This window comes from Triturus cristatus, unplaced genomic scaffold (genome assembly GCF_964204655.1).
Source record: "Triturus cristatus unplaced genomic scaffold, aTriCri1.1 SCAFFOLD_118, whole genome shotgun sequence".
Lineage (NCBI taxonomy): Eukaryota > Metazoa > Chordata > Amphibia > Caudata > Salamandridae > Triturus > Triturus cristatus.
In genome coordinates this window covers 416001-435845 of record NW_028187322.1, presented here as the reverse complement: position 1 = coordinate 435845, position 19845 = coordinate 416001, and the positions used below count along the sequence as shown (strand labels likewise).

Sequence of the window (19845 nt, the reverse complement as noted above, 5' to 3'; positions counted from 1 at the left end):
TCTTGTTTGCTCTATCTACGATCTTTCTCGGGTACATTTTTTGTTTAAGTTTGTTAGTGAGAATAGTCGCTTCCTTTTTGTATGTTTCCAGGTCAGAACAGTTTCTGCGAACCCTTAAAAATTGGCCTACCAGTAGATTCTCCCTTAATGAGCGTGGATGTGCGCTATCGAATCTGAGTAGGCTGTTCTTATCCGTAGCTTTGGTAAATAGAGAGTTCTTAAGGGTACCTTCACTAGCTGTGAAGACTACGTCTAGAAAGGATATTTTTTCTTTATTCATAGTCATAGTGAAGTGTAGATGGGGATTCAAACTATTGATCCATGTCTTGAATGTTTCCAGGCCAGTGGTATCTCCTTCCCAAATCAGAAAGACGTCGTCAATATATCTATACCAACAGCGTATGTTAGCAGAGAACGGATTATGTGTCCATATGTGTTGGTCTTCAAAATGTCCCACATATAGACAGGCCAGGCTCGGGGCGAATGTGCTGCCCATCGAAGTGCCATGGGTTTGTAGATATATCTGATTTTCAAACTTAAAAAAGTTTTCAGTGAGTGCCAGATGGATAAGGGTGGTGATCCATTCAATTGGTGCTGCCCATGGCCATTCTTCCTTCCTGAGGATCTCTTCAACTACCCTGATGCTCTCAGCCTGAGGGATGTTTGTATACAACGCCTCAACGTCAAGGCTGACCAGGATGTTCTTATCTGGATTGTATTGTATCCCCTCCAGTCGGTTGAAAAGGTGCTTGGTGTCCTGTACATAGGATTTAATCTTCGTTACAAGAGGTCGTAGGAACCAATCTGTATACTTGGATAAAGGTTCGAGAATGGACCCTATCCCAGAGACAATCGGTCTTCCTGGCGGTGGTATTTTCCCTTTGTGTATTTTCGGGATTGTGTAAAAAAGAGGTGTTCTTGGGTCCTCCTGGTTCAAGAAGTCATGTTCCTTCTTTGTAATCCACTCCCTATCTAGTGCTTTTGCGGTCAACGTGGAGATCGTTGTTTTGATCCGTTGTGTAGGGTCTCGATTGATCTTTTTATAGTACTTAGTATCTGCCAGTAGGTTCATACATGCAATCCTGTAGGCACTAGTACTTTGGATAACCGTGGCCCCTCCTTTATCCGCCGGTTTTATAATTAGATCAGTTCTGGACTGAAGGGAGGTCAAGGCTTCTCGTTCCTTCTTGCTCAGATTGTTGAATGTGTTTCTCCTGACTTGTAATAATTCTACCTCCTTCGTTACAGCTTCTTCAAAGGCGAGTACCTCTGTGATCAAAGTACTGCCTAACACTTCCGACTGGGAAGTTAGGACAGTTATGATTGACAGGGAATGATAAGTGCTTAGTTCTTTGACATCATAGAGGAACAAGACGTAGGCTGGGTATTCCAGGGGAGTGTCGCTACGTGCAGAGTGACTGGGGCACAGAGCCAGGCTGGGACTCACAGAGGGGGTCAAAATCTAGCCATTAATTTCCATGGAGTGTGGAGGCAAGATGGGGGCGACTATGAAGCCTAACGACCCCTACCCTCGGACAGCCATAGACTCGTGACAACTACACAAAACACAAAGGAGGTTTTGACAACTAGTAGACAATCTAGGTCCCAGCAATCTAGATCTGCGCTCACCATAGTCAAGCCTGAGACTGACACATAGAAAGAGACAGTAGAGGGACATCTGGGTAGAAATAAAGCCAGACAGTAGACAAAAGAGGAAACAGCTGGTCAAACAAAGACAGACCAGTGAGAGAAATAAGCAGAGCAGCACCTGGGCAGAACCAGTCACAGAGCAAAGACACAAACAGCTAGGTAGTCCCAAAGACAGACGGCTGGGTAGATACAGACAAACAAGACTTCCTTACCTCCCGTAGTACAGACTCCAGTTTCTTCTTGAGCATGGCATTCTCCCGCCGCAGCTGTTCATTCTCCGACAGCGCATCCTGAAGTCGCGATTCAAGCCCCTGCATATACTCCTTCTTCTTCTTGCGCGACTGGCAGGCTGACTCCCGGTTCTTGATCATACGCTGCTGTCGCTTCAGAACCTTCACCTGAAGCAGAAGGTTCTTTGTTCAGCTTCACAGTACAGGATCATGCTTGATCAAAGTGATCCTACAGGAAGATTCTCTAAATGATTCCCTAGAGGTGTTTGTGCACCAGAAAAGAGCCTGTCCATCACCTGCAGTCCTGGAGGTTTGGAAGGACAGTATCCTTCCAAAACAGCCATACATGTGTTAAACTACAACCCTACATATGTTAAAAAGTGGTAAACAGCAGAAGAACAAAATGGGTGGGAGAGAGTACTCGCAGCTCTCTGCTATTTGAAGATGCCTCCAGCAGATTGTGCGCAGGCTCAAACACAAGCGAGTTTATGGGCACTGCTGGATCAGCTACACTTTGGCCTGTCTCCTCTGCGAACAAGAATACTTGCTACCAGGAGAGATCCCACATCTCCTGCCAAGAGCAGAAACGACTTGGTGGCCATGGAACAGAACTGCGGACTCTGAATGAAGCACCCACATTCAAACTGATCTGTGCAATCTCTCAACTTCAACTAAGGCAATGTGCAAGATTTATATGGATTGTGGTTCTTTAGAATCTTTTTTTTATGAAGTAAATTTAGGCAGCATTTTAAATCAAAGTGATCCGATGTCACTTTTTTTAATTTACACATTGGATGGTGCTTCATGAAAAGAGCGGCAGTGCCACTTCTCCTAGCCCCTCAATAGTGTGGTACTGGCATAAAGTTCCAACCTACAGTATTTAGCTGTCACTTGTCCACTGCACCCCCATCGCTGAACCCCCTCCATTGTGTATCTCTGTTCCACACGAGCACTCACATCCATCTGCGGACGGACGGACCCCATCGGGCTGGGCGCAGGGACGATGGTTTTGGCTTCAGCTTTGTTGCAGATGGGTGTCAGGCCTACACTGGGGGTCTTGGCCACACTCCTCTTTGCCGGTTGCACCGTAAGTAGTCCTGGCACTGGGAGGTGCAGCATGTCGGCTTGGGACAGAACCACAGACGGCGCTGGAAAAGAACACACAAGAAGTAAATATTCTCGCCCAGGTGCTTCCCTCCCCCACCAAGCCCCATATACAACCCCCTGAATCCTGTTACAGAATGAAATATTGTATGTGGGGCAACAGTGGGATGAAACAAGCAGTGTGATAAATGATCATTTGTGGAACCAAGTGACTGCTAGAGTTGTGGTCCGGTCTGCCCACCTAAGTTGAAGCTACTCTTCGTTTTCTTGTTGGGCAGCACCAAAAGTAGCTGAACATCTGCATGTCTAGATCTTCACCCACAAGCTGGGCACCTCTGAAACTCAGAGCTGACCAGAATGCAAACCAGTCACAACTGCCTGAAGATGCTTGAACCCGCTGCCAGAAGTTTGGAGATGTTATACTTCATGAAGGTGACATCTAGTGAAAGGCACTGTAGGCTTTATGGCAACGTTATCTTGAGCCATCCAGATTCCTGTGGGTTATGCCGATAAAAGTTTAGACATGAAACAAAATGTTTTAATCACCAAGCCACTAAATGGTGGAAAAATGATATCCCTAAATCAGACTGACCGGGACAGCAAACTGGCCTTAAAGAAAATTTGGTGTTCATTGTGGGGGTTGGGGGTTGTTGCGGTGTAACTTCAGGAAGTATGAGAAAGATGAGAGGAGGGAAGGGAGAGGGGGGGGTGCTACCAGTTACACTGAGGTACATTAAGGTCTAATTATAAAGTCTTTAACAGGACCCGATTGAGATTAAGCGGGATGGACAAGCTACTGTTTGCATGACATTAAGTCAGGCAGCTCCGTCTGCACCCCTCGGAATATATGCCAAAGGCCAGCTTCGGATACCATGCATGTAAATCTACAACTGTTAACGATGTCACACATGTATAATAGGTTTAGGCTTCTGAAATGTGTTTGTGATGCCCTTCTTTCAGTCACCAAGAGTTTTAAAGTAGTAAAGATTCAAGCCTAGATGCCACACAACTTTCTTAGTATCTTAACTCTAAATGTGCGAGGTTTGAATAACCCGGTTAAGCGTACAGCTGTCCTTTACTACTTGGAACACTTCAAAGCCGACATTTCCCTCCTACAGGAGACCCATCTCATCCCCAAAGATCATCACAGGATGAAATCCAGCGCTTTCCCTAAAACAGATGTTTTCCTCTAATCCCACCAAGTCAACTGGGGTTGCTATCCTAGATTCCCAATCCTTTCAGGGTAGAGTGCTACAGAAAGAAGCCGAGATCAGGGGTCGACTGCTCACATACCAGTTTCTAGTGGGAGGGGTGTCCTTTATAGCGGGATCTGTGTACGCACCCAACGAGGGACAGGACAAGTTTTTTCACTCACGCACTCATTGACAGCCAACACAGAACGACGCCTACTACTGGGGGCTGACCTGAATTTAGTGTTTGATATTCTTAACAATCGCTCGTGCCAGCGGACAGGCCAGAGCGGCGCTCTTTCCCCAGTTGGACGGGCCTGTCTCCAGGACCAGGGGCTTTTAGATCTCTGGCGCCACTTCCACCCCCGCAGTCGAGCCTACACCTTTTATTCAGGAGCGCATAAAACGTACGCTAGGCTGGACTATCTTCTTAGCTCTGCCCCTCTGCATGCGCTTGCGACTGACACCGAGATCCTGACAGCCTCCCTGTCAGACCACTACCTGGTCGTTGTCACCTTTAAGTTCCCGCCAGCAAGACAGCCTCTGAGACACTGGCGCTTGCGCGATGCTTTGCTCCATCAAGCCTCCACAGTTGAACAAATTAAGACCGGCATCACAAACTACCTCGCCCTCAACGCCAACCCAGACACCTCTTTAGCGACACAGTGGGAGGCACTAAAGGCAGTCATACGGGGGGAATTCATAGCCATCTCCACAGCCAGTAACCTGGAACGTAGTCGTAAAAGGGCTGAGCTCTCCCAACAGGTCGCGGAGCTGGAGCAGATGCACCAGCGGACCGGCGCCTCCAGGGTCTGGCGCCAATTGTGTATAGAGCGGAAGCAACTCGCAGCATTAGACCAGGACAGGGCCGAATATGCAGCACTCCACCTCCACCACTCATACTACACGGGGGGCGATAGGTGCAGTCACCTTTTAGCCCACAAATTACGAGAGGCCAGGCAGAGACAGGGTGTCCAGGCCATCCGCTCTTCTGGAGACGAACTTACCACGGACGATGCGGCAATAGCGGAAGTCTTTCGAGACTTCTATGCAGAGCTCTATTCGGGTGACCCCCTAGACGCTCACAATAGCGCAGACTATCTAGCAGCAGCACATGTACCCTCCCTTAGCCAAGCGCAGGCCGACTACTTGGATAGGGACATTGGAACAGAAGAAGTTATAGCAGCGATCTCCAGCCTCAAAGTGGGCAAGTCACCCGGGCCAGATGGCTATTTAGCGGCCTTTTATAAAACATTCTGTACCCAGGTGGCCCCTCTCTTAAGGGACGTATTCAACACCTGTGAGAAGTTGGCCTGGTATATGATGCTCACTAGTTAAAGTGATCACCTTGTACCATGCCAAGCAACCCTTATGGTGTGGTTGTAAGTCAACCTTTTCGGACTAGCTGCCCTAGTGGTAGCGTAGGCTAAGCAGTCTTTGAGGCTAAACTCGTGAAGCGTGTTAAGCCAGCTGTTTTACCAAATGCAACCCCCTTTTATACCAATGAAAGGACACCACACAGATATATATTCAAAATATATATGTATTTATTTCTCAAAGTAACCCCTAGTCTCTTTATGAGCACAGGAGCACAAATCGTCAAACAAGATTACAGTAGAATACACAGAAGTTGCACTTTATATGGATAGGCCCTGGTGGCCGCTCAAACCATATACTAAAATAGTGGTATAAGTACCACGAACAGAAAAGGGAAAAGGCCTAGGGCCTCTAGAATCGCTGGGCCTACAAGGAGCTAACTTCAGTTAGTGACCAGGAGGTCCACGGGTGGCGTGTGCAGAGCAAATAGTCACACGCGTGCTCCCATAGGTTTCAATGGGTGCGTAAAAAGTACAAAGTTACTGCAAAAAGGATCTTCCGGATGGACTAGGAACTCAAGATTTGGAACACAGATACTAGAGATGTAATACTACACTTGGGCACAGGTGTGCCAGCTTTACCTCACCCACAGGAAGCGGGTGCATAGGCCTCGAAGTGCGTCGGGTTTCTTCTATTGGTTCCGTGGAGCTTGAAGACAAAGATGCTGCAGGTGGTCGGTCCGGGAGAGATGCGGTGGATCCAAGAGTGGATCGGAGATGCTGAAGACCTGTAAGCAGAGGGGACAGTGTTCACAGTCACTAGCCAGTGACCAGCGTGGCACCAGGTGGGTACCAGGCAATGTTGGGTGCAAACAGGGAGAAAGGTGTAGCTAGTCTCTGCAGTCACGTGGTCCCTGGAGGTCGACGACATCCAGGAGTCTGTTCACAAGCTGTCCCACGCAGGCTCTCGCTGTCGGCGGTGTCGGCGACTTGATCGAAGCAAACAAGCCTTGGCAAAAGCAATTGTTGTAGGAGATGAAATAAGCTGATGGTTCTGACCAGCAAGGTCAGAAGGACTGCTCCTTTGGAGGGGAGCAAGGGCCAGTCTGGAGCAACCAGACCAGCGGTGTATTTCTTGAAGTTCGTCGCCAAGATGGCCACTAGCCAGCGGGCCAGCAACCGGTTAGGCGCATCGAGTGGCAAAATGCAGAAGGGCCCCACGCAGATCGTGGAGATGCTGGAGGGCTCACCTTTGGTGCAGATGCTGCTCGAGGGTTGGGCTTCTCAGATTCCAAAGCACAACTTGGAGGGAGCCTCGGTTGTTGCCCTTGTCAGCTTGTCGTGGTCGTTTCAAGATGGCTGGCTCCACGTGTCTCGGTGCCTCCACGGGTCTCCTCTTTTCAGGGACTGTGGATCGGGCGGTGAGAGGTCTGGAGGTCCAGGTCTTGTCAGTCTCTGGGCTCGGGCTCCGGTGGGAGGCGGTGGCAAAGCAGACGTTGATTCGCTGGATGGTGCTTGCGTTAGCAAGGTGGTCACTCCCTGACCACAGGGGAGATTTCCTTCAGTCTTCTGTGCAGTAGAATGTCGAAGTTCCCGTCTTCTTCTTAGTTTCAAGTTGATTCCAGGATGTCTGAAGTCTTAGGACACAGCTCCTACCTTTAAGCGGATTCTAGAGCCGGACTACCTGCTAGGTCCCTCCCTATGGGTGGGACCAGGAAGGGGGGTGGTTACACCCCCAATCCTTTGTCCAGCTCGCCCCAGGCCCGGGACTGGTGTGCCCCAGGACCGGTTTGAACTGGCATATGCACCGAGGCTCCTTGTGAGCCACAGGCATGTCTGGTTTCTTTCAAGCCCTACCTGACCAATACACAAAATCCTGTCTGGGGTGGTGCACGCACCTCCCCTGGCAGGAAACCCTTTGTCCACACCTCCCAAGCTGGAAGGACCCCCAGCAGCAGGAGGGCAGACTTGTGTCTGTGGTGGCAGCATCCATTTTGTGGAGCTGAGGCTATGTCTGATTTTACCCGGGTTTCAGGTACTGTACATGTCGTGTCCCTCTAGAAGGGTGGAATGCTAACCCCGTCGCCAGAATTGGCGAGGGGTTAGTATTCCAATTCATATGACACCTTACTCGACATGTTTTGATAAAGCCAAACCAAAGATAGCATTTAACCGCGAGGTTTATAATGCACTTAAGAGTATATGGTATGACGATATCTGGAAACAGTAGAAGGAAGTTGTTCCGACCACTGCAGACAGGTTCAGCTCATGTCAGAGCACCATCTCACATGGAACCAAGCACTCTGCCTTCAGGATTGTTAAGGCCTGCCATAGGAGTGACTTATAGGTTACCAGGTGTCCCATTTAAGGTTAGGTATAGGTATACTACACCTGAGTAAGAGGTGATTACACCAACTTACCCCAGCTGAGTGATCAGCCAGTTGTGTCAAATTGTTAGCCCAAGCCTGGGGTGGCATAATACATGCTTCAGCCCCTGGCAGGCCTTGGGTACACCAATGCCCTGGGTACCTAGTGTACACTGGTACAGGGGCTGACAGGGTGATCCACTTCCAATTGGTTATGCACCTAGGGTGCATAGTTTTAATTTAGTAGAGAGAACAGCAGGCTGGGGGTCTGATTGGCAGGCCCACAGCCTCAATATGTCAAAAACCAGTGAAGAAAAAAGCAAAAATTTGGGGTGACCATAGGATAGCAGACCCTACTCTCCTACAACACCTTTGCACAAACTGGGGCCATTCCAGAAGAGATGCTCGAAGCGTCGATAGTGGTTATCCCGAAACCCGGGAAGGACAAAACATCCTGCGGCACATACAGGCCGATCTCCCTCCTGAACATAGACATTAAACTTTACACTAGCATATTAGCGACCTGTCTAGCTCCCTATATTCCCAAACTAGTTGAGCCGGATCAAACAGGCTTTATCCCGCAGCAGCAGACAAGCGATAATACCAAGTGAGTCTTGCACCTAATCGAGAAAGCGTCCCGCACTCAGGGAGAGTACATGCTACTGGCCATTGAAGCGGAAAAGGCCTTCGATAGGGTGCATTGGCCCTACCTGTAACAGGTTTTACAGCGTGTCGGCTTCGGTGAGAAACTGCACACTCGGATCCTCAATTGCTACCGCTCGCCCAAGGCAACAGTTCGAGTGAATGGTCACACGTCCTCTCACTTTCCCATAGGAAGAGACACCAGAAAGGGGTGTCCTAATTCCCCCCTTCTATTAGCACTTTATATGGAGCCGTTAGCATCACGGATTAGACGCCATCCTCTTATCTCGGGTATCAAGTTGTGAGGAGATGTACATACTATAAGTTTGTATGCAGATGACATCCTGCTCTCCCTCTCCAGCCCGATCCCTGTGTTGCGAGCCCTCTTTATTGAAATGCATTGCTTTGCGCAGGCCTCGGGATTTAAGATCAACATGGATAAGTCGGTCGCTCTCAACATCTCTCTCTCCCCGCCCACTTTAGCTCATTTACAAGAAGAACACCCCATACAATGGTCAACATCGTCGATCCCGTACCTTGGAATTCAATTAGGCCCTACTATACAAGCCACAACCAAAACCAACTACTCCATACTCCGCGCACACATCCGTATGGAACTAGGACAATGGAAACACTATACTCTCTACTGGCCGGGCAGGATAGTGGCCACCAAGATGACCATCCTTCCCCAGTTCTTGTATCTTTTTCAGACCCTTCCACTTCGCCCTCCCTAAGTCTGGATTCAACAAACTCAATCAGACTTAGCACATTTTATTTGGCAGGGTCGCAAGCCCCGGTTTAAACATGCAATAGCGATCTTTCCACCGGAGACGGGAGGGTAGGAGTCCCCGACCTACAGCTCTATTTTTATGCCTCACAGCTTTGATATTTAGTGGAATGGCATCACCTAGAATCGGAGAAGCACTGGTTGTTCCAAGACCAGGCAGTGGCAGCCATGCCCTTGCAAGGCATTCCATTCTTCTGTAAGCCACATAGGCCACTCAATCTCTATGCATCATACATCACAAGCACGATTATGGAGTCCTGAGACTACATTAACACCGCCCATGCTCTGACATCCTATCCCTCCCCCCTCACACCACTTTACGATAATCCAGAATTTCAACCCGGCACGGATACTAGGGCCTTCGCCGCCTGGCGTTCCACTTCATGTCGGTCCCTGGGTCACCTCTTCGACTTGGAAGGGAACATCCCATTTCCACAACTCAAGACATACTACGGCATCCCTGAATCAGAGCGACTGTCCTACCTAAAGCTCAGGCACTGGGCACTTCAACCGAACATCAAACCTGGAGCCCAGCGCATTTTGGTCCCCTATGAGAAATGGCTCATTACCCATACATCCGATAAAAAAAATCATCTCCGACCTATATAAACAGTTATTAACATCCTCTATGCATACATATAACGCTGGTCGAGCAAGATGAGAACGGGACCTGGGAAGGACGCTTAGTCACAAGGAATGGGATGGCATATATCATAGGGCCCGACATTCAGCATACCACACGGGACTCACTGAGACACCAACTAAGATAGCCACTTACTGGTATTATACGTCGGAGAGCCTACACCGCTTTGATTCCCGACAGAGTGCCCTTTGCTGGAGGGGTTGTGGGGAGGTGGGCACCCTAGTGCATCTCCTCTGGGGTTGTGACCGTATCCAATCCTACTGGTCCCAAGTGCTTGATGAGATTTCCGAGATTTCCTGCATACATTCTCCTGGGCTTACCCAACCCCATAACACATCCGCTAAAGTCTCGGAGTGGCCGATTGATTGCCATCGCACTGGGCGCAGCCGCACAGAATATCCTGGTACATTGGCGCTCCGCCCAGCTTCCAACACACTCCGGATGGCTACAGAGACTCTGGCTGGTACTGGGGATGGAAAAGTTAACCCTCACATTAGCTGGCAAGGGGTCTGATTTCCCAGAGTTGTGGCGACCCTTCCTGACCTTACTTATAACTGAGTTCCGAGAATTGACATGCCCTCGATACCTCAGACTTCTTCGCCTTTCAGACACACAGCTCCCACAAGATGGTTCCTCGCGACACCGCACACGACCACGTTGAGTCCCAGGTATTTCTCCCTTTTACTAGTGGACGGGGGGGGAGGTAATGTTGGATGCCAGTTGTCTGTTTGTTTTCCCCGCTCCCCTCTTATTGTTTACTTCCACAGGCCCGCTCCGCTCATATTACCTTGGTAATGCTACTATTTGCGACACTTGTTGTCTATATTGCACTGTTTCCACGGAGCTGGGGGTCTTGTGCCTTCTCCTGCTTGAAAACTAATAAAATATTTAAACCATAAAGTAGTAAAGATGGCTGTTCTCGCCAAAACATGCAGTTGGCAGAGTGGGTCGTTAGCGAGTGTAATCATTTCACAGACAGACATGCAGGGAAAGGGTTACCTGATAGTGTCGGCTGGTGGGAAGGAGAGCTTGGCATAGACTTTAGAAGTATAGTACTGCCAGAAGGGGTGGTGGCAGTGCTGGCGATGTTGGCGGGAGGAGCTGAGACGGTAGTCACTAAGACCGGTTTGGGCTGAATAGCAGGCTTCCTGCTCAAGATACTGCAGGTCTTCAGGTCTGTGGGTGTTTTACCTGGAAGAAAGGAAAGGCAGGGTGAGGGCAATGGAAGAACTGTGGAGGCCGGGTTGGGTGACAAAGGGCAGACGGAGAGCATCGTAGGAGGAATGGGGGGAGGGCAGACAAAGAAAGAAAAGAATAATGGCAACAAGAGAAGGAGGCTAGAACAGTAGAGGGTTAGAAAGGAAAATGAACAGAAAGAAGCTAGCAAGAGCAGGTGAGGAAAGAGAGAGAGGGAAAGGAATAGATACCAGCAGCCCATGTTAGTGAAACAGAGGAAGAGTAAAGTTGCTCTTACTTCTGGTTCACCCTTTACAACCACTAAGGAAGTCCTAAAGTCAGGACACAAAATGCTCCTCCTAAAAATACTCTCACTTTAAACCAGCATGAGCGCCTCTTCCTCGTGCACCAGCCCCTACACCAATTCGTGATTTGTTTCTGCCATGTTTGGCTGGAACACGCTGTGTGCCTAAGAGGGAGTTGGCTGGGTAGGCATTGTGAAGGAAGAAGTGCCAGAACGAAGAGAGCCAGAATACATGAAAGAGATTAATGTCTAACTAATTAGAAGCCTGACTGCACAAGCTCAAACTATTGACGGGAGGCACAAGGCTTCTAGCACAAGGTTTCAGAAAATAAACTTTTGTATCCAAAAGAAAACTATATCCGGTCAATAATGCTTCAGAGGAGCAGCTAAAAATGTCTGCATTGGATGCATTTCCCAGAATTCAATGACGCTGCCTTGGCTGTGGTACAATACGCCTAAAGTCTTGGAAAATATTAACAAAACATCCTTGTGACTTATCGTTCTAAAGAAAGAGCCTATTTTGATGGCTTTTCTTCCCCTCAATTTTACAAGTTCTTTGTTATTTGTCCAAACCTGAAGGAGGACCGGTCTTTACCTCTGCACAATGCTGCAGAAACAGCTTACTGAGACAGAAGCTTTTCCATCTTTCTAAAAGGGTCATCCTCTCATGACAAAATATTCAGAAACCTTTGGTTCCGAATGCGGTCTTGTCAAGATAAAAATAGACCTTTCCACAACCCTTAAGCAGAAATGGTTTAGCTAAATGTGGTTGATACTTCTCCCCGCCCCCTAGAGTCTGAATCGAGGCTTTGTATCAACTTGGGATCTTTGAGGAAGACACTCTACTGGCTGATCTCAGGACATCCAGTTCCATCTGGTGGCACGGTCTCCCCCCTCAGCGACCACTGTAGATGTGGTGGTGCCAGATACAGAATGGTCCTAGAGGCCAAAGAAACTGATGTCTGTTCACAGTGTTCTTCTACACATTAAACACTAAAGGTCCAGGAAAAAGTACATTGGTCTAAAGTGCAGACTGAGGAGAAGGGAGGGTGGGAGAGGAAGTGAATGAGTACCTGGAGTGAAAGAATATTTGGGAGAGCTCAAGTCACCAGGAGAAAAAGCGGGCCATGAACGAGAGAACCTTTCAGGAGATGAAAAGTACTGAGAGAGTTCGAACTCCAGCTTTGACCCAGAATTACTAAGAATATAGTTATAGCCTCGGTACTCACTATCTGTAGTGTGGAATGCAAATCCCCTATAGCTTTGAATTGAAAGAGTGCTGGAGCTGAAACTGGTGCTAAACTAAAATGCTCTCTCCCTTTCTCCTTTTGCTTTCTTGCTCACGTGTTGACTCACTCTTGTCCTTCCTCTCTCTCATCCACTTGTCATTCATCTTACTCTTACAAAGAAGGATTATACACAAAATCCCCTCTGGATAGAATGGAGAGACGCCAATGCCAGTGCTCGCCGAGATTGAGCTTGAGCTGAACCTGAGCCTCCTCCGATACTGAGCCCGAGCCTCCTCTGAGACTGCAACACCAGTATTGTAATACAGGTAGAGGCGGGAAGCGGGAGAGGCGGGAGCGGTGCTGAATACCACGGCCCTCTGAAGCACCTCTGAACCGCGATCCTCTATCCGCGAACAGTGACACCATGACCTGCCTCCTTCTGATTGTGTCGGGCGCGGTGAGTGCCAGTGGGAAGCAGGAGCTCTGCTGATACCACCGCTGCCCTCTGCTTTCTTCCTGCCATGACAGTGCTAAAGCTGTGGCACTCAGTGACTGAGCAACGCTGATCCTGCCTATCCGGTTTGGACAGGGTGCCTGTTTTCTGCCATTTTTTTTTTTTGTCCTTACTCAGCGGTGGGGGACCAAGTGGGCAAAGAGGTTGCGAGGACTTGAAGGGGCTTTAAACGAGTGGAATAGAGGCAAAGAATCACAGCCCCCTCCTGCCCCACCCACCTACCGACTTTGGCAAGCAGGCGAGCAGTGAGGAGCAAGAGGAGTGAGGAGAAGGAGCCGCTTACTGCCGCTCACTGCCGTTTTTTTTTGGTTTTTTTTTTGTCGGTGGTGTTCTCCTGAGCTCTCGCTCCGCGATCCCAGACCTCCAGTTCTGCCAGCAGTACATCACTTCACCACTTCACCATCGTCAGTCTGCCAGCGATAGGGAGGTGAGCTCACGCACCCTGGTAGCCCCGGGCTCCCAGCTATCGGTAAGGCGCAAGCCTTCTGGGGGAGGACGCGGGAGATGCGAGCGCAGCTGCCGATAGATGCAGCCGCGAAGTAAGAGCCCGGGGGGTTGTCAGACAGGCAGTCCGACTAGGTCCGACTGACCTACGGCCCCCGCCGTGTGCTCCGCTCGCAGCAGGCTCCTCGCGCGTGCAATACCTTCAGCCACCACCCACACACTGACCTTAAGATACCGACAGCTGCAGAGGCTCTGGAGCAGGGGAGGGGTCCCTAAAACTGCTCTATCACCCTCACCTCCTCTGGCATCCCTCACCCTACTTCACCTCACCTCAACCTCTCTGGCATCGGGCTCACGGATCTGTTCACGGACCTGCAAGCTCAGCTCAGACGCAGCTTGCCTGCCCCTGTGAGTCAGCCCACTCCCCCTGGAGCGAGGGAGTAAGGCGACGCCTGCCCCAGGCCTCCAACACCAGCCAGAGAACTAGTGAACCAAACAGCCGGAGAGCCAGGGGGGGAAGAAAAAGCTCTACGTTTACCAGCACTATGAGGTCGGGGAAGGCCAGGGGGCCTCCTGAGTCTAAGCCCAAGCCCAAACCAAGTGCAAAACCAAAGGCAAGGACAAGGAAAGGAAAGGGATACAATAAAAAGAAAACGAGCCCAAACTCATCCACCTGCACAGAATCGAATCTCTCTTTAACAGAGCAGGCGGAGCAGATAACGGGGGGGAACAACACTATAACAGAGCAGGAATTACCAATGACCTTGCTCCCAGATGCCTTTACAAATGAGCCACAAACTGCAAAAAAGCTTTACCAATCTAAAATATACACGAAGTTCGAATTTCTAAAAGACGCCGGCTCTGCCATCTTCTCCAGCAACAGACACCTGCACGGTTTGCAAACCCCACTGCTCCCCTCTGTCCTAAAACCAACGTGTTCGTCACCACCAAAGCTTGAGGCGGCAAGCCCCTTGTTTCCAGGAAATTTAACGACAGACCCGCATCAGTACAGTATCTCAAAGCACACGAACCACTGCACTCCTCTGGAGACCTCAAATGCAAGAGGAAAGTTACACGACTCAACCCCCAAGCAGGAACTCCCACCCATTCACCCAGAGGACCCAGATGACAAGGTTAAACGCAGCCAGGGAGGTGACACGCTACCCCCCCTAGATGAGCACAAAGCCAATGTGAAACCTACTTCAGCACTAAAACCAGCTGACGGTTCAGACAGGTGCCCAATAGTAAGGGATTCAGAGGCTGCCACACAGACATCGTCATCGGCTGTACCCGAGGAAAGAGTTCCCAGCTTGGCGCTGGGCACACAAACTATGAGATACAGACAAAGCACACCTATCAAGTCGCACCCAAGGGCCAGATGCGCTCCTCCACACACAGATCGGGAAACCTACGGTCTTGCAACAAGCTCCTCTGGTATGGAGGCAGCAAGTCCCCATAACTCTAGCCAGGATGTGGAAGGCAAGGCAACAGGGCCTGATTTTAACACACAAGAATGGGAAGAGATACTAGCAACCTACATACCAGACCATAAAGAGCCCCAATCCCTCGATACATCTCCGGCAGTCAAAAACACCAATAATCTCGGTAACACCTCTGAGGCGACAGAGCGGGTAAAAGAACAGAACAATGGAACTTGGGGCTCATTGCTAAATACAATCCAGCTAGCTGTAGATGCCCTGCAATACCAATCAGAGAAAATGGAGCTACAACTCACCCTTCTCAATACACTGGCAGTTTTTACAGCCGGCATCGATGACAAGCTGGGCAATTTGAACAACCTGATCAGGAGAGCACAAACTAGTACCTACCTGAGCTGCAATTGCAGCCAAGCTGTCGATAAACTAGCCACACTACCCTCAATGCTAACCGATCTAATAGGAGATCTGAGGAATCTACACAGAGGGAACGCAATACAGGAAATGGGCCCAACTAAATCTGAAGAGGGAGCCTCCAGGTGCAAAGTATCTGGATCAGAGCCAACTGAACATCCCGCTCCCGCAAACGAGGAGATATCTCAGAGGGGACCGGCCCAACCCCCAAAACTTAACACAAAACAAAGGCGGCAACAAAAAAGAAAAGGGCGTAAGCAAACATCCGAATCATCCACGACAAATTACTTTCCTATCTTCTTTGCCACAGAGGAAAAATCTTCGGCTAGCACAAACAATGCCCTTACCACAGAAGGGGTAGCCCACGCGCCCACCGACCCTACTCAACAGCAGAAAAAAGCAAACGATAGCCGGCCTAAGCAACAGGGGCAAAGGCCCCAAGGTCCAACGGCTAGTGACCAAACGGAACAAACAGATGCACAAGGTCCATCGGCAAGAGATCAAACGGAGCAAACAGATGCACATAGAGATGTGGCAGTAATGACCAAACAGCACACACAGCCAAGCGGCGCCAAGAACAACGAAACAAGGCCCTTCTCTCCAGAGGGAAATACCCGTGGCGACGATTAATCAACACACATCAATAATAACGGCAAGCAAGCATCCACTCAGGCTAAACTCTGAAGAGGGGGCCAGAGAAAGACCAACTGGCTCAACGCTAAACTCAAACCATTAAGTCCAAAGGAGAGCCACACCAATCATGACCACCCACTCTACTCCAATCCAACCAGAGCACTCACAAGCAAATTGGCCATCTGAAACAGGAATAATACCAAAGCAAACAATCCCAACCAAAGTAATAACATTCATGGCCAATATGCCAGGCAAAGGCACTAACCTGGCACTTCACGAAGCGCACCCAGGACAAGGTTCACCAGCTCGCCAGGAGGAAGGAAACAAAAAACAATCAACAGAGCCCTTGGTTTTCTATCCAGAATATATGTCACAAGGGCAGCATGACACGCTAAATCGTGGCAACATTCTTAAACTTATGGAATGCATCCCCAACCTGGGGGGGATAAGCACTAAGGACTTGATCTCGGTCGAATTCCTACCCGCTACAAACTCAAACTCCCCAGAGGCGACCAAGACTACCTGGTGCTCTAGCAAAGTCGCCGACTTAATTGCAGCAGAAGCAGCGCAATTTAAGATATGGGGCATCAAGCTAGTCCTTTTACAAAGACCAGCCTACCCCTCACCACTTCAGAGGAGGACAAGACCGGAACCAGACTCACAACAGGTAAATAACCTTAGCGTCCTTAGAGGCGCCTTGGGAAGCTCGCCCAAAACAAGAGAGATCAGCCCCTGGCAGCGACCAATCGACAGGCCGAAGGAGACAGCCGGATTCGAGCCGGCACTTACAACGAGCCGGCGGGGCACAGCATCAAAGGACTATCAGTCTCGGACTCTCACCGTCACTAAGTCCCCGTGAGGAAGTCCGCCAAATAAACACACACACAGCCCCCGGGGACGTACAGTAGCTTGTGCAAGGGGAGTATCATATCAAAATCGAGCACTAACAAGAGAAATACTATTTCGCACGATCTTCACATGTCCCGAAGAGGCCTGACTCTACCAACAAATTAGTGACGAGAAAAAGGGAAGGTTACCAACCATAGGCATTTGTTCTTGGAATGGCCTAAACTCAAAAATGGACGACCCGGATTTTCAAAAATACATCTCTTTATTCGACATAATAATGCTGCAAGAAACCTGGCTTACAACCACACAGCATATCATGGGCTTCACCTGCTATTCTACAGCAGAGGTCAGAACTAACAGATTCGGTCACCAATCTGGAGGCTTGGCTACATACATATCCACCACAACAATACCTGCGGCAGTCCTCATGGACTCATCCACATCCACAACGTTAACAGTGAAGATAAAAATACAGCTAGGCAATAAAGAAGAAGAGATATGCCTTGTCAACGCATACGTTCACCCCAAACACAGAGCCAAAGACTCTAACACAATCTGCAACCAATTGATGGAGTATGTCACTCAGATGGAAAAGCCTCTCTTCCTCTTGACAGGGGACTTCAACCAAAACTTACTTGGTTCATCAGCAGAAGAAGAGGCTTTAGCCCTCAATAAAATCTACACCATTCCACCACAAAGCTCCCTGCTACATAGGAGAAAAAAATCAAAATAACGCCTTACTTAAAGATCTAGAACATCAAAATCTTCGGGCCTTAAATGGAAGATTTCCGATTGATTCTCCTCCAGTAGAAACCTTCTACTCACAAACTGCTAGCTCTATTCTGGATTACACTTTTGCCAGTCTGGCATTATTTCCACATATCCGGGGGTTCAGAATGGGGGACAAGGGTGAAAGTGACCACAGTCCCCAGGAATGCCATCTAACATCTAAGACGCATACTGCAATTAAGCCAGACAATATGCTAGGGGAGATCTATTCGATCAACCTGAAAAGGATCAAATGCACGCCAACTAACTCAACCACCTTGGCTGAAACTGCCCTCCTCATATACAACACACACAAACCAGATGCAGCTGGGCACATCTCCCACTGGGAGCAATACACAGCATTTCTGCTAAAAGAACTGGCAACTAGGAACGCCTCAAAAAGTAACCTCCATAAAGAAAATAGCAAAAGCAACTTAAAAAAAGGTCCGAGAGCTCAAGTAAGTTCACACAAAAGAAAAGTCATCTTGACCTTACGGAAGCTAAGATCAGTCCCTAACAATGTACATCTTCGAGCAGAGCTGAGAAAACAAAGGGCTGAGCTCAATCGTATAAAATGGACCATAAAAAAAGATGCTGAAAATGAGGCATGGGCAAAATTACTATATGACACTAAAAGCAGCAATAGTGCCCGCTTCTGGCAATCAATGAACAGGATCTTGCGTCCACAACATAAAGTCCTAGGATTGCACATCGTGGAAGAGTCATGGATCAACTACCTCTACAGCCACTTTAATGACCATCTGGAATACACAGGAGTACAAAGAGGTAACAACATAGAGACAGACTCCACTACGCCAACGCTGGGACCTCTGATCAAGAGAGAGCAAGGCCAAACTAAAAACTACTTGGAGCTATCAGCCGCTCAGCAAATAGCAGTAATAAAAAAGCAGATTTGTAAGGGCAGGAAAGAAGGCGCGCCAGGACCCAATGGCATCCCGCCAGCCCTATTTAAGGAAAAAAATACAGAATAGGCAACCATTCTGCAACCGATATTCTCGGAAGTTAGACTCCTAAATAGAATCCCAGAATCTTGGAGAGGGTCGATCATCGTCCCTATATACAAAAAAGGCAACAAAATGGACCCCAACAACTATCGCCTAGTAGCCTTCCTTGATAATGAGGCAAAATACTTTGCGGGAACTATCCTAGAAGAGATTGTGCAATGGGCGGAGCAAACCAGATTATTCCACTGAACCAGACCGGTTTCCGGAAAAACACAGGAACATCAACCAACATTCTGGCTATCTCCCTAATCATAGATGCTGCAAAAACTAAAAAACTTCCGCTGCACCTTTGCTACATCGACTTCAGTGCAGCATTTGACAACATCGAGAGAGGCAGACTTTGGGGGATATTGGCGCAATGGGGCATACCACAGCCGACGCTCAACATGCTGAAGCTCCTCCACTCTGACACTTGGGTGCAAGTGAAGCTAGGAGGCGGCACACACTTGTCATCTAAGGTTTGTACCACCAAAGGCCTCAAGCAAGGGTGTGTGCTTGCCCCAATATTGTTTAATCTGTACATGGCTGACCTACCAAGTCTACTCAAAACATGCAACTCCCATTCCCCGAGGCTGGGAGGAAAATCTCTGAGTAATCTTCTGTACGCGGATGACGTCGTACTACTCAGCCACACCTATATCGGCCTCCAGCAGCTTCTGATCCAAATGCATAGCTACGCAATGGAAAACAATCTAAAAATAAACTTGAGTAAGACCCGAACCATGTCAATCAACACCAAGAACAAATATCAGAAGCCATGGGCCCTAGGTGGCCAAAAAATAGAGCCAGTGTCTGAGTACAAATACCTTGGAGTCATCTTCGACAGAGACAGCACATTTGCACAGCATAAACAAGAAACAAAAAGGAGAGGGCTCTGCATTGCCGTCTGTGAGAAGTTGGCCTGGTATATGATGCTCACTAGTTAAAGTGATCACCTTGTACCATGCCAAGCAACCCTTATGGTGTGGTTGTAAGTCAACCTTTTCGGACTAGCTGCCCTAGTGGTAGCGTAGGCTAAGCAGTCTTTGAGGCTAAACTCGTGAAGCGTGTTAAGCCAGCTGTTTTACCAAATGTAACCCCCTTTTATACCAATGAAAGGACACCACACAGATATATATTCAAAAT

General features: G+C 48.9%; 1 protein-coding gene across 1 annotated transcript in view; it reads right to left on the bottom strand.

Moving 5' to 3' along the window:
* ATF6B (activating transcription factor 6 beta) overlaps positions 1–19845 on the bottom strand; it is a 292837-nt gene that overhangs the window by 213238 nt on the left and 59754 nt on the right. The window contains exons 4-6 of the mRNA XM_085640283.1: positions 10928–11119; positions 2838–3028; positions 1863–2048 (exon numbers count right to left, since the gene is read on the bottom strand). Coding sequence (XP_085496409.1) covers positions 1863–2048; positions 2838–3028; positions 10928–11119 — 569 coding nt within the window. The remainder of the gene's footprint in view (positions 1–1862; positions 2049–2837; positions 3029–10927; positions 11120–19845) is intronic.